General features: G+C 38.9%; 1 protein-coding gene across 1 annotated transcript in view; it reads right to left on the bottom strand.

The window, feature by feature from the left end:
* Window positions 1-1,051: 1,051 nt before the first annotated feature.
* The window catches only part of LOC104517143 (tetratricopeptide repeat protein 37-like), a gene marked incomplete at its 3' end in the record, with an annotated part of 19,206 nt that continues 4,771 nt past the window's right edge, over window positions 1,052-15,486 (bottom strand). The window contains exons 6-17 of the mRNA XM_010161709.1: window positions 14,244-14,342; window positions 14,040-14,148; window positions 12,070-12,210; window positions 10,254-10,355; window positions 7,520-7,653; window positions 7,052-7,138; window positions 6,859-6,962; window positions 6,621-6,747; window positions 5,152-5,331; window positions 4,217-4,341; window positions 3,541-3,794; window positions 1,052-1,154 (exon numbers count right to left, since the gene is read on the bottom strand). Of these exons, the coding sequence (XP_010160011.1) occupies window positions 1,052-1,154; window positions 3,541-3,794; window positions 4,217-4,341; window positions 5,152-5,331; window positions 6,621-6,747; window positions 6,859-6,962; window positions 7,052-7,138; window positions 7,520-7,653; window positions 10,254-10,355; window positions 12,070-12,210; window positions 14,040-14,148; window positions 14,244-14,342 (1,565 nt within the window). The remainder of the gene's footprint in view (window positions 1,155-3,540; window positions 3,795-4,216; window positions 4,342-5,151; window positions 5,332-6,620; window positions 6,748-6,858; window positions 6,963-7,051; window positions 7,139-7,519; window positions 7,654-10,253; window positions 10,356-12,069; window positions 12,211-14,039; window positions 14,149-14,243; window positions 14,343-15,486) is intronic.

Genomic DNA, 15,486 nt, shown 5'->3' with positions numbered 1-15,486 from the left:
TCCTCAGGCATTCCCAAACCTGACCTCACTGACCACGGGTGGCTCTGCATTCTCTCAGTCCCTGCCCTTGTCTTCTGTGACTCTGGGGGTTGGGGGTATGGCTTTGGCCCTTGCCAGTGGAGACTGAGGCAAAAAAAGCATTAAGTACCTCGGCCTTCTCCCTATCTTGGGAAGCCAGCTCTCCCGTTTCCTTCTGCAGAGGGCTCACATTTTCCCTGATCATCTTTTTATCCCCTGTGTACCTATGGAAGCCCTTCTTGTTGGCCTTGATGTCCCTGGCCAGGTTCAATTCTGTCAGGGCTTTGGCTTTCCTGACCTGATCTCTGACCTCTCAGACAACTTCCCTCTAACCCTCCCAGGCTCCCTGTCCCTGCTTCCACCTACTGTAGGCTGCTTTTTTTTGCTTCAGTGGTCAAGATTATATATTTAAAAGGTTAAAAAAATAACTAAAAAAGGAGAAACTACAAAATGCCAGCATATCCCAACATTGTTGGGACTAGGAGTCATTAGCCGTTATCTATCAACATGTCAGCTGACTACACCCACTCTTGCATTTCAGAGCACTATCATGTTAAATTACAAGACATGACTCATCCAAAATCCTAATGGACCTTCTCCCATAACAGTGCTAACCCACGGTTTAATTTAGGACACTAAAGCATTTTGTATAAAATGCAAAACAAGATTGAGAGAGGGAAGGAACAGTTTCCTCTCATCCACCATTTTTGGTAGAAATCCCCTCCTCCTAGCCCCATAAATACAGGAAGACAGTTGGAGAGAACTGTGTCTCATTTAACAATTGTGTTATAATCAAATGACTGTATCTTTAAATAGAAAAAAAAACCCTTCTATAATTACCCGTTCATTTAAATGTCCTAAGTCCAGAACACAATACTCAAACCATTTTCAGTTAGCACATTCTTGCTTCTACATTAAAAGACTGATCCATTAGATCTAGTTTAACTGAAAATATTCAAATACTTAACTCTTATTCAACCTATTAACCCACAATCCCAAGTGGAAATTAAATAACAGAGTATTTAGTACTAACCTTGTAAAAGATTCAAGAGCCTGCTCTATGTAATCCATAGCCTTCCTATCAAAACAGTTATCAAGGGCTGATCTTGCCAGCAAGAGATAGCACTCACCAAGTCCTGAAAAGAAGAGAAAAAGTTCTCTATGAAAATAGCTGCTTTTACGACATGCTTGATAAAGGAGGTGGGGCGGGAGGGTGGAAGCCTGCTCAGTGATCTGCTTGACATAACGATTTATACCCTGCACATGCTATGGCAAAATCAAAATACCTACAGTGCTCACAACAGGGACATTGCTTTGGCCTGTCCTGTCAAGTGGGAACTGCAGTGTAATTTGCATATTAAAATAAATCTAATTCACTATAAAAAGCATATCATTTAAGCTTTGGGTTTGTCCTCAAATATTAGCTAAGTCTTTGAAAAAATATATCAACTTTCAGTTCACGAGTCAAAAAATCATTGTCAAAACACAGAAAGAATGAATGTCAAGGCAGGCAAAAGGGGAAGACTTCTGAAGACCTAAAATCAACATTGTTTAATCCTATTTATGTTAAGAATTTACTTCATATGTAAATAAATCCAACTGTTAAAAAAGGAACTGCATTTAATGCCAAAATTTCTAGCATTTTGGAACCAACAAGATAACTGCTGGGTTTATACTCTTGCTGGCACCAGCAGTGATTCTGTCTGGCAGTAAGGCACTGGCTATGAGTACCATTCATTCTCAGTATCGTTGGCACTGTTCTGAAGCTACCCTCCTCATGCTATCATACCCTGTACCTACACCAAACTACTAATCACAGTGGTCATGTTTTGCAAGCATCTTTATCTTGACCCAACTAGGTATTTGTCTTGACCACGCATAAGTTCGAAGATCATGAACTTCACAGATATCAGGAAGCTTTGTAATCTAAAAACAAAATTGATTTTACTCCTCAAGGTTGTATATTAAAAGATACCCTGGAGCAATATCCTGGGGCAGAGGCAGAATAACCATACAATTTAATAGCAGAGAAATACATCTGAAAGATCTGTTCAAGTAACATCAGTTCAGTTTTCTCTCACCTAGTAGGAGACTATGCTTCCAAACACTCGATTTAGGAACTCTCTAAACTGATCAGAACAGTAGCAAAGTACACTGATGTATGTTTCAGAGAGTTTTAAGAAGGTCCAGAAATGATAGCAAACAGACCAACACTAAACAGTCTCTGAGAGGGTGAAGACTGTTTTGGGACTGAAAGTAGGATCCAGAGCTAACAAATCAGAGAGTAGGATGAGAAGGATTATGAGAGAAGATTTAGGAGATTTAAGAAAAGAATAAGTATGCAGTCAACTGACGAGGGGATGAAACCTTGATACCGTGTGCTTATGTCCTCTAAGCCTTTTATTCCAGGTCACACTGTAGCTGTCACCTACATACACTAAAAAAAGTCATAGGCACTTCTACACAAGACCTTTGCAAACTGCTGCTGCCATCAGCTGTTGCTTTCTTGCCCAACAACCAGTAAAACTGCCTATCTGCAATACCCTCCAACCCCATCATGGAACTTTTGCCATGTCGCTTTAGTTTGACAAACTGCAAGTGACAAAATTATGCAGGAGGAGGTAGAGGGACAACCATCCTAACGCCCTTTCAGATGAAAAGCTTAACTGTTGCAAGAGTAACCCAACACTTCTGACTTACTCTTACAAGAAACAGCCTACATTCACCCAAAAATCAAAAGGCCTTACACATCACAAAAGAACACTAACAAAAGTTCATACCAATACCTATCAGCAAACAGCATCTGTTTCAGATGGAGGGGGTGAGAATGAGTGAAGACTAAGTGGCAGGGAGAATGTTAACCAAACAGTTGTTCATTGGCTATCAAAACGTTATACTGACCCAATATTACCTATCTTGAGAATCACAGTTCCATCATCAGAAAGGAGATCCAATTCCCTCATTTCCCTCTGCTCTTAGTTACATACTGAAGAACTCTACCATCACCACCTCCAGCACTGGTGAGAGCCCTCGGGAGACTTCACTGCTATTTTTCATCACCTGAAGCAGCTCACAGGGGTCTGAATCAGCACGGCTAACACAAAAAGTGAGGAACTCATGGCCAGAAGCAGCAGAAAATTAGTGTAGCCCACCTCTCTGAAGCTGACTCCATTGCCCCTTGGGCCACTGTTTGACTGCTTAGGTGAAACTGCAACACTGTTAGCTAGACTCCTCTATCTTCAAGTCTTCTACTCATTTGGCCTGGTAACTCCACAGGAATAACTACCTTTCATGCTTACTTGGAAAAGAAATAATCACTCTCATGCAGCATGATTTGAGCATTCTTCTACTATTTGCAGGCTACTACACATTAGCTTTCATGAAGTCGATCACATACCCAAAATCCAGCCCTATCCTTCCACACAGGAAAAGTTCAATACATGAAGAACCGCTCCACAAGACGGAAGCATGACAGTGTGTAGAGAGAGAAAGAGTTAACACAATCAAATTCAAACATATTACCTTTCAGTGCAGGCACATAATCTTCTGTCTCCTTTAAGATTTGTTGATAGGTAGCTATAGCATTTTCATATCTGCCTAGAAGCTGCTCAACTGCTGCAGCACTGTAAATGCTGTACACGAGCCCTGGGTTCAGCTCACTTGCTTTCCTGAAGGATTTCAGAGCTGTTGAATAGCTACCTCTGCCGAGGTAAGCTTCTCCTAGAGACTCCCAGCAGATGGAATCCTTTGGATCAGCCCTGACAGCTGCCTGCAAACTAAATATAAAGATACACATTTATTTAAATAAAAGATGATACCCATTAATGTAAACAATTTCCTTGCATTATACAGTCTCAGAACACAAACACACAATTATACAGAACTTATAAATACAGCATAGTAGTGTTCTCATCTTCAGAGACCATTCTACAAGTTGAGATGTTGACTCATCATGGCTCATTATTCAGTCTATACCTGCCACCAGGCTTCTTTGTATGGAACACCACTACGTTGGAAAGACCACATTGAGCTAAATCTAGAACTGAAGACAGGCACAGCTTCCTCAGACCCATTTCCCATTGTTTAGTACAAGCCATCCTACTATCAGCTAACTTATTTTCAAATATTGCTAAAAAATCAAAGCCTGTTTTATTGGGATTTATACAAAATGACTTAAACCAACCACTAGTTCTCTTACTCAGCCACTGCCTGTGACGGCTGATCAGTTCTCAGGTAGTAAAGTCCACGATGAAGCCAGGCCCATTTTGCCGTACCAGTGCTCGCTTTTTCAGTTACTTCGTTCAGGATTGACAGGGCAGTGTCCTAACAAAGCACCAAAAATGCCAGGTTAGTAAATACCTGTATATGTAAAGAACAAAGTTCTTGTTTAAGACAACTCCCAATCTAGCAGACCATCCCACTGTCTAATCTGTTAGTTACTGTAATGAAGTAATGTTACAGAAGGTTTTTAAAGCTGGAAGGCTGATTGGCAGAGTAGAGGGGGAAATTACCTCATCTAATGACAGGATTCTTATGTACCTATCTTTGCAAACAGACAGTAGCTCCTGCAGCTTTGTAGAGAGTATTTTTTTTATTTGGTTAAAGATACAGAAGTATACAAGTATTTGCACCGTCAGACACTTAGACTGACTTTCCACACGTGCCAGTGGAGTTTGTCAAATTATGGCTTACACTTGCTCTGTAATATCATAGGGCAAGAACTTGTTAGACAATGCTGTACAATAAATATATTTTAAGACACTGATGACTTTGTATGCTTTTACTGAAAGAAGCAAGGTGGAGGATGGAGAAAAGAAGTGGCACAAGTCAAATATGAGAAGAAAATTAACTTTTTCTTCATCTTCCCTACTGAAAAAACCCTTCATCTAGATCATACATGTGATGAACGCAAAGTTATGCTTGGTTCCCCTACCCTTCTTCCCAGACAGATTTAACTTGGAATTGGAACATAAAATTGAAGCAGGTCCAACTATGGAAACTACTAAGCAATGACAGAACACCTGTTTTCAGATCCCATTCCCAAATACAGACGAAGTCTGAAGTGATTCCTCAAAGCGCAGGACTAACAGAAAAACAAAACAGCAGTAATCCAAAGCCTTGAATGTACAATACCATGTCTCCAAGTTCCATGCTTAAGTCTACCGCTGCTGTTCCGGATTCTTCATCAGTTTCATCCAGTTCAAAAGCCTTTTTATAGCAACCACGGGCTCTACTTTTGTCTCCAGCAACATCTCTGTAGTAGTTACCTAAATAACAAAAGACACTTCCCAAGTAGCTGTCCAATTTTGCAGCCTATAAGAAAATATGAACAGAATATAAGACAACATTTTGAAGGATTATACTGATATGATTATATGATGGACAGGTCCAGTGATAATTACTTGTTCAATCTCTGCTTAAATTCCCTGTGAGATACATCTCAATAGTCAAACTTCAATTTAAGATTTCAGAGATTACTTGAGCGTTCAATATCTGCAGCCTCTGCTACAAAACTCATGACACAAAGCATCTGTTCATGAAGAACTAGCAAGCTAGTTGTGTTAGGAGAAAATAATTCCTCACCACATGCCATCATTTTCATGCTCTACTGTTTCAAACATTATCCTCATACTCTTACCATATTAAATCACAATTTACTCCAGCCTTCTCTAAAGTTCAAATTCCTTTTTAGATATACTTAGCAGATTTGTTTATACTTAAACTCAGATCCCCAAGCAGCAGAAAACAGCTTTGAGTACCCTAGTCTAGTGGAAGGTGTCCCTGCCCATGGCAGGGGGGTTGGAACTAGATGATCTTTAAGGTCCCTTCCAACCAAACCATTCTGTGACTCTATGATCCTATAATAACTTAAAAAAAGCCACTGTAAAATGTTTTAGAACTGAAAGTATTGTTCACTTCAACTACATTCTCCAGTATACTCTGCTGTTATTGATGTGCAAATAGTAGGCAATGATTTGAGCTGCCAACACCTACCATGAAGCTATGTGGTGAGTTTACTATGTCTAGACTCTTATTTTATATACTCCCATGTTGCAAATAAAGATGTCAGATTAAGTCTTTTGGATCCATATTCTTACCTGTGTTCAGACAAAAAGCCACAACCACCAAAAAAGCCGAATATTAGGAAAAGTATATAAACTGTGGGGCTTTGCAGACTTACTTCCTTGGACAGACATTGAAACTAACAGCATTCTTATCTTTTTTTTCTTCCACACTTTCTTCCACTTTGAATTCTCCCTCCCCATTTCAAAATGTCTGTAAAGATCTACGCTGGTCAGCTAGAGCCCTCAACTGTATGGCCCTCAAGGAGTGACTCTGAGAAAATCACCACTACTTTTGACTACATCAAAGGCATCAAGAATTAGGTAAAGAGGAAAACAAAAGCAGGGAGACTCTAGGTAATTGCACAGTTCCCTGCAATGCTATTCTGCACAACTGAACTTGGTTTACAGGTTCTGGAGTCTTGTAAATGTTTAAAAGGACAATATTCAAGTGTGTCATCCCAGTCAGTGTATTTTCCAGGTTTCACTGCTGATAGAGGAAAACACTAATTCTACAGGAACAGTTAAAGCAGCCTTTACCTTCAAGAACTGAGTGAGTGCTTTTCCTTTGTCTTTTTTTGTCTCGTCCCTCATGAACCAGTATGTGAGACCCAGGTACTGATGATACACTGCAGTTTCGGCCTTTCTTTCAATAGCATTCAGAAAACTAAATAAAAGGAAGAGATATCAGACAAACTCTCAAAAGCAGCAAAATACTATGTTCTATTCTCCCCCTATATTTCCCTGTTAGAGGAATGAAAAAACAAAAAAAATCTACCTTTTTTCCGCCTGTTCGTAGTTTTTTTGGGAATAGTGGATGAAACCCTCTAGAGCATGGGACTCAGTCAGGTCAGGGTGTGACAACAGAAGCTCTTGTGAAATCTGCAAAAGGGCATGATTCTTTCTCAGTTATTTCCTCTATGCAACCAAGAATTCTATTTAGCTCACAGGAATGGCAGTACAGCACTAACCTTTGAAGCTTGATCCATTAAACCTTTCTTTAGGCAAGCCTGACCTCTGATAGCTAAAATCACTGGATCACTGCTTGCATCCACAATCTAGAAAACCAAGTAATAGACAAAACCAAGTTATTCTCTCCCCAGATTAAGAAGTCAAAGGTGTCAAAAGAAGTGAGACTTCATGAAGACAAAGACATGAAAATATTCAGACAGACCAAAAGTGACAGCTTCTAAAATTAGAATTATGAGTGAAAGAGTTCTATCAAAGTCTAAAAAACAAAACAAAAAAAAAAAACCCACCACAACAAACAGAGAAGGAAGGAGTGTTTGGATTACACTGTAGCTGGTAGGAGTTGCCTAAACCACACAGAATGAAAAATGGAGGCAAGGGGAGAAATACATAGCTCGAGTTTTTGGTACAGAGAGATGAGAGCACTTCTTAAAATAAAAAAATATGTACATTTTAGTCAATGAAAATACCTGTTCAAGTGCTTGAATGGCTTCTTCTGCAGCATCAGCATCAGGTACTTCAATCAAAGCCTCTGCTTTCAACTTAAGGGTAAGGTTCTTCCACCGAAGACCAGGACCCTCAAGAGTTCCAAGAGCCTTGAGAGCTGTTGACAAGAGAAAAGTTTCATCAAGTAAAAATTAAAAAAAAGGAGCTGCAAAGAACACCACTGTTCCCTATATTTTTTTTTTTAAAATCTTGTTACTTACAATTTTTCAGTCTAATAGAGCACCACTTAATTGAACAATTTTTTTGACTGCTCTCCCCCATGATGAAGAAATTTTTCTGTAAAATTCCTATTGTTTCAAGTTCAAAAGTTGAATCAATTTTAGAAAGGTGTTCAGACATGTGGAGAGACTGCTTTCTATCTGCTAGCGTTATAAATGGAATACCACATTTTTCTGAGCTATGCCTGAAGAAACAATGATCATTCAAAAAAAAGTAGCTTTACACTTCAGTGTTTAAAGAAAAAATATTACTAAAACCAGGGATTTAATGCTGTGCCTGTGCAAAGGTAACCCTGTACCCTTCTACATAGCAAGGCACAACAGCTTAACTTACACCTTGGACTGAGAAACAAAACTTATTTTGTTTGTTCTGAGCCTGCCAGCTTTTTGTTTCATTTTTTACTACCTAGAACTCGCAGAGGAAAACAAAAAACTTAGTTTATCTTCCACATCACTTCTAACTTCACATATCCCAAAATTACTTCTTCTCCAGGCTGTAAAAGGACTTTACAAACTACTTACTTTTTCTCATATGCTGCATTTTTCATCCTTATTACCAGTCTATTAACTTCTACTATTATTTTCTTTCTGAGAAGCAGTGGATGGACACAAAAACTGCTCACAGATTTCATGGTGCTGCTGAAGTTCTTAAAGCAACTGCATGTTAGTGCTCTGTTTCACTAACCTGTGATTCCTAATATTCAACTTGCCTGTAAAGCATACAAGGGGAAACACACAGTCCTATATTTTCATACAAAACCAAGACCATTCTGCTCTATACTTCAACAAGACCATAGTATAGCTTTATGAGAACATTTCTTCCCTCAACTGCATGATTCTGCATTTAAGACTATGGAATTTTATATTAACATCTGGTTACCCACTCTGGTAATCTTTTAGTTTTTCAGTCTGCTTTGAATAGCAGAAAGCTTTACAACCTTACTACTCAACATTCATAAAGGACTAGAAAAGCAAATGAACACCACAAGTGCTGGTGGAAATATCAGGGAGACCTCCTTCCATCTTGAAAAAACAACCTTAGTATACTGTGCTCTAGCTTTTAACTTACTTAAAACTGACAAGAAAACACTCAACGCTACAACTCTACTTCTTATACAAGGTTGCTTAGTCTCCTTAGCAGTTTTGTAAGAGATCTTGTCAATTATCACCTAGAAATCACACTAGACTGTACCACAACTCCTTTACACATGTGCTCGTAAACTCCTTCAGGGAGTTCTTAAAAATAGCTTTACTTTACAAATGTCATGCTGTCTATCCCCCCAAATAATTTTTCTACATAAATTCCTTAACTTTGCTTTTCAGTTTAACTAACATAACCACTACAGATACCAGACTTGCTGGTGGTTTCCCTGATCTTTCCTATAACCCTTTATAAAAGTTAGGGTCATGTTACCTACCTCTAAGCATTTGGGTGGCAAGACAGTTTAAGCAAGCAGCTATATAAACCACTTAGTACTTCAGCAATTTAATCTTTAGGGCCCTCAGTCAATTCCTAGGTCAATATCTCACACTTCCTTAATGCCAATTTTTCTTGTCTTGTTTTATAGCAATGTCTATTAATGCTACAATCACAGACAAGTTGTGTGATGAATCCCTTGAAAACAAGGGTCATGGTGTAGAAGTCACCCTGAGCTCTTCCACACTGAACACAGATGGGAAAAGAACCACCTCGTTTTCACTCCTTCTGCAATAAAGGTCTTTTCACCTACTTTGTTCTGTTTTTACATTTCTTCCACCGAAATTTATAGCTCTTTTGAATCTCCCTTGCTGGCAGGTACTTCCCCTTGCTTTTAATAATTTCCCCAACTGTTTAGCCAGGTGTGCATACTTTTACCTCTACAAGTCTTTCTTGAGAAGTTTTTTGTTGCATTTGTCCATGTCAGAAAGAAGTACACTTTGGCTGCTCCTTCAAGTGTAACCATCCAATAATGGGTCTATTCAGATTAGACCTTAACAACTGCCATGGTGCCCAACTAGCACAAATGAAGGTTTGCACTCACAGTGAGGTTTCTTGAGATGCAGTTGTACTATGCAGCATTTCTGCATTTTACATTAACTTGATTAAAATCTTATCTTTTAAGTCTAAATACGGAGTCTACTACACTAAAAATTTGTGGTACCTACCCTGGTGGTTTCAGGCAGTTATCTGCTGTTCAGCAGAGTTGGTCAAGCACCAGCTGAAAAAGCACATCAGAACATGCAAACCTTCTAAATATTAACCATCACACAGCTTTCCGATTCGGATTCACCAAGTTATTTTCTTGTTTCCTGAAACTAAGCAGCACATGGTGCTTTTCAGCTGTCATAACCCAAGAGAAGCAGGGAACAGCAGCACAGGCCATGAGACTGCAAAAATCAACAGACTATGCTGCTAACTCAGACCGACTATGCAAAGGCTACACTGGCTGAACACTGAAGTGTACCCCTGCAGCTGCTCTTTCAATTAGCAGAGAGTTACCTTGATTGCAGGACAGGACAGCATCCCTGTGCTTGTGAATTTTCATCTGCGCCTCTGCCAAATAACGCCATGCTGCTGGACACTGGCTAGTCTTCTGCAAACCTAATAAAAGAAAGTGTTTAAAAAAAGGCACTACAAGAACTTGATTAAGGCTGCAAAGACATTAGCTGACAGATGCTGTGTTACCATATGATGCCTCAAAAACACACTATCAATCAGACAGTGAGACCTGCAGTTAATTTTTCCTTTGAGTTGTATTTTAAACTGCTTTAGACATACAAAACTCCATGCAGTAAAGCAAAGACTAAGAAGCATGTAAGCTTCTGTTAGGCTTAAGTTTGCATGTAACATACATCAGCAGAAAAGAAGGGGGAACAGTTAGGTAATATACAACACTGGCTTCAGGTGCACTTCTGTTTCAAAAGGAAGAACTCCTTCGCTTTGATCAGACATGAACGTCAGCAGCCTGTAGACAGCTTTATGAAGTTTGTCTCAGAAATCAGGAAAATCCTACAGAACTTCAAGACAGCAAAAAAATGATGGCAACAGGGTTTCAGTGAAACTTCTTGATAAACTTGCCTTAATTAAAGATTCAGTAATAAAACTGAATTTGAATCTTCTGAGATACATATATTACTACCAAATAATGTCTTTAAGTTTCAAAACCCAAGATGCAAACACTTGGCTTACTGGGAGACATATTTCCAAACTTTATCCATTTCTGCTGATACCAAGAGCCTTGCCTTTTGCATTCTCCCCTTCATGAGCAGAGTATCACATGTAGAAGTAAAAACAAATAAATAAAACCATTTGGGATATGTGTCTTTTGTCAAAAACAGGATGCATGTTTTGTTGAAACATCCAATGGCCACTTAAACTAGAAGAATTTGTTTTCCGTGGAAGACTTACTCCTCTTAAACCCGTAACATTTTTTTATTTCAGATTTATTTCAGCAAGACATGTTATTTCACTGTGGGTAAGCCACTGAAGAATTCTCCGAAATCCAAATTTAGAAACAATCTTATTCTAAACTTGGGTGAAAGGATATGGGATATCACAGCACAGCCTGATTGACTCACGATTGCTGAGATCCCAGATGCTTATTTACCCTCAATAAGCTGTTTTGAATTTTCCATGGCCAGCACAGTGAGAGTGGAAAGTCCAATTTTCCTACAAGCATACTTATGAGTAATTTTCAAAGAGCTTTGCTATTTCAATACAAGCAAAATAATTACAGATTAGTGAGCCAACTCTTCAACAAATCTGGCTACAGTAAAAAAAAAAAAAATTCCTCCAATATTTCTCTTTAGATACACAATATAATTGTTTACCCCATGTAAGTGTTAAAGAGGTCTTAAAGTGATGTAACTTTCAAGTGAAGTCATCTTTGTTGAGGTACAGAAATGCAGTGACTAGATTAGAGAAACTGTGTTACATTTTACTTTATAAATTCCACATTCCTTCATTAATTGCTACTGCTGTATTCACTGCTTCATCTAGCTATTTCCCCAGTAACAGTCAGGTTAAAAAAAAGTTTAAAATTGATCACACTAAAATACTGCAGAGCTGACTATAACAGCAACGAAAACAGAGGTGTTATACTTTAAACTATATTCTAAAAGATTTCAATGCCGATCAGAGAAAGTGTTAAGTATTCTTTTAAAAATCTAGCTATTCTTAGAACTGGCAATGTACTATGGAAGTGTAAGATATATCCAGCATAAACAAGCTGATGTTTAAATTTCAGACTACTTATACCTCATACACTTACCTCATATATTTACACATTTACATACCTCACATATCATGCATTTACCTTCAGTAAGACTCTTAACAGCCTCCTTGTATTTCTTTTCTTGGAGGCATTTTATACCCAAACCAATGATGCCTGGACCGCTACCTGCATCCATCTCCAAAAGCCTATCAAAACAGCTCATGGCTTCTTCCGACAAAGTACCTGGTTACAGTGAAAGAAATATTTTATAGTTTTAAATTTAAAAAAAAAAAAATGCAATACCCTACCTTATCTACATAAATACGACCCTTATCCTTTGAGATCAAAGTAATGAATTTAGCAGCTAAACTGTTTTCTAAAGGTATTACATATTTACACTCCACCACAAAACCAAACCCCCAAAAACACGCAGCAATCTAAATACCTAGTACTACCAACCGAAGTAAACTGTCAGTCTGAAACCTGGATTTTTAACCACTCATGCTAAATTACTAGAAGTATACTTCCTGCATTAATAAAAACTAATTCCTTCACACACGTCCCACGCAAGCCCAGCTGGATGCCCACATGTCAAAATCTGCCACAAGTAAATGAAGATAATTTCCTTCCAGAGCCAGCCTTGTGTGCCCACAAATTTGCGGTGAGCCTGCTGAAAAGTCTTGCAGTGAAACAACAGCGTCTTGGCTTAATTTCAACTGCTGCCACTAACACCTGAAGCTTGTGTTTAGCTGTGATTGTAGATTTGGCAGCCCCTGCTTAAAGCAACTGTTGTGACTTGCAGCAGAAGTGTTTGAACTACTGTCTTCCTTAAAAAAAAAAAAACACAAAAAAAACTAGGGACTCATTTGACAGAAAAGTTGCCTTTGATTTGCATTTAGTAAAAGTGACCCATAATGCATCTGAGTTACAAGCCCACAGGTTTGGGGCAGGAAGGTCTATGACATGGTTGGAATGACTCAGACGTAAACAAACAGCCTCACTAAAACCTAAGCATCATCCTCCCCTCCCCAAGATGGCTGTGGGATGATGAGATGTTGTCAGAACATTGGTATATAAGAACTGTGCTAACCACATGCTCCTTTTCCTTTAGAAATTAGTTTCTGCATGTTTCTCCAAACTGTAAAGCATTGTCACGTGGAAATGAGAGTCTGGGCTTCGTTTGTCTTCATCCTTTCAAATCAAAGTGAAAAGTCTCCCCTGTTGTAGGTTGCTACATGATTTCATGAAGCCTACCTTCGAAACTGGAAAAGGCATTCTTCTACCTAAGCTGAAAGTTATTATAAACCAGAGTTTGGGTTTTTTTCTCTGATTTTCTTTTTTTTTTTTTTTTAAAGAAGTAAAACCAACTTCTGATGCCTTAAACAATAAAATGAAAGATCAAAATTTAGTAATTAGCTTTGAAAACACTGAGAAAGTGTCCAACATTACTGCAACATTGTTTAGTGAACTACTGAAAATAGCAAATGTGTTGAGATCCCTGCAATATTCAACACACCATGGTATTTTTTTTCCCCTCAGATTCTCCTTTTCTACTTAGAGCAAATATCTGAACAGGCTTGTTTATTCCCTATTCAAAAGGCATTCTTTTGAAGAAAGTTTCATAAACGTCTGTTTAGTTTTTTCAGCATGAGAGATTTTCAGTGTCAAGATTAACTTAAATGTAGACCATCCTCAGCCTTAGAACACTGATTCACATTCCCCATTCCCTCTTTCATGCTGAAGAAGCTATCCTTCATTTATCCACGTATCCAAGGCTGCTTTTGAGTTTTGTAAGGCGTTCTTTCTTTGCAACTTCGTCCATTAGCAGAGTTGTACTTAACTCTCACAAGTTTTTTGCCAATGTAGAGAGTCAACACCCAGTTAAAGCTAGGAAACAGCAAATGATAGGACCAAACACTTTTCATTTCCAGACAGGCAGAAATAAAACACAGAAGTAAATAGTGCACTTGTTTTACATCACAACAGGTAAAAACTTGTAAAAAGATTGTCACAAAACTAACTATAGCAGAAATAATTTAAGCCTCCAAAATGTCTAAATCCATCCTACTCACCTGACTGAACAAAGTGCAAGCAAAGTACTTCTAAAGGATAACTCACGGTGGGATACAAAGCCATCATATCATTACAGGCCTTTTCCAACCTCCCCGTTTCATGAGGAAACTTGAAAGGAAGAAAGTAAATAGTTATTTGTGTGAATCATCAGGTGTGGGATATCACATCTGTTCACTCATGAAGATAGAGTAACATAACCTTACTTTTGACAAGCACTGAATAAAGTCCTTGTAAAGATTTTGGTGGTCTTCACTAGGAACAGCGTCAGCAGAGTTCACCGCATGTTCAAATGCAGTCAAAAGCTGAAACAAGAAATAAGAGTACAACAAACAATGACTCCAGGAAAATGTTATCTTCACAGAACAGAGTATTTCAGTTGGAAGGGATCCACAACAATCATCGAGTCCAACTGCCTGACCACAGGTTAAAGTTAAAAGCTAAAGCACACTATTAAAAACCAAGAGTTAAAGCAGGTCACTAAGGGCCTCCTGAACACTGACAGGCCTGGGGCATCGACCAACTCTCCAGGAAGCCTCTTCCAGGGTTTGGCCACCTTCTCAGTAAAGAAACACTTCCTGAAATCCAGTCTGAACTTCCTCTGACACAGCTTTGAACCGTTCCCACACGTCTTATCCCTGGATCCCAGGGAGAAGGGATCTGCACCTCCCTCTCCACGTCCCCTCCTCACAAAGCTGCAGAGTGATGAGGTCCCTTCTCAGCCTCCTTTTCTGAAAATGGAAAGTGAAAAGCCCAGAGTCCTCAGCCTCCCCTCATAGGACACGCCTTCCAGCCCTTCCATATTTGAGTGGATAGTCACTTAATGATCTGGATCCTACTCATTAAGTTCACACTAAAACCGTAATCAGAGGAGGTCGCAAAGCAAGTTACTTATCGTGAAGTAGCACCCAAATAGGATCCAGAGCATGTTAATTGTCTAGTACAAGGTGAACCACTGATACACTGAACACTGATACACTTACTTCATAACGTAAGATGGGCATAAGGACGGCACTAGCCTTGCCTAAAAATCTACTCTTTACTTCTAGACTCCTGACACTGGAGAACACGGGCACCACAGAGTGCAGGCTACCAAGCAACCACGCTAAACAAAAAGTTGCCCACAGCTTGTCACAAGAGAAGTACTGAACAGGAGGTTGCCTTCAATGCCACATTCTTCCAGCTTCAGGCAGTTTACTCAAACTGCAGTTCAAGGGAACTCTAGATTTACATGTGAAACCCATTTCTGATATTTACGCAACTTTGTTTCTTTTTAAACTTCTTGTCCCAAGAAAAGAAATTAGAGCTGCCTGCAGCACCTCTTTTCTATAACAGCTCATAAATTAAAGTACTTTTCTTAAAAAGTAAAGATCCAGATTCAATTTTCTGCTGTCTGAAATTATTCAATTTATATTTTCTACCTTTCTGGAGTATTGCTATCAACCAGAT

This window comes from Eurypyga helias, unplaced genomic scaffold (assembly GCF_000690775.1).
Source record: "Eurypyga helias isolate BGI_N326 unplaced genomic scaffold, ASM69077v1 scaffold34141, whole genome shotgun sequence".
Classification (NCBI taxonomy): Eukaryota; Metazoa; Chordata; class Aves; order Eurypygiformes; family Eurypygidae; genus Eurypyga; species Eurypyga helias.
This window is presented reverse-complemented; position numbering and strand designations above follow the sequence as displayed.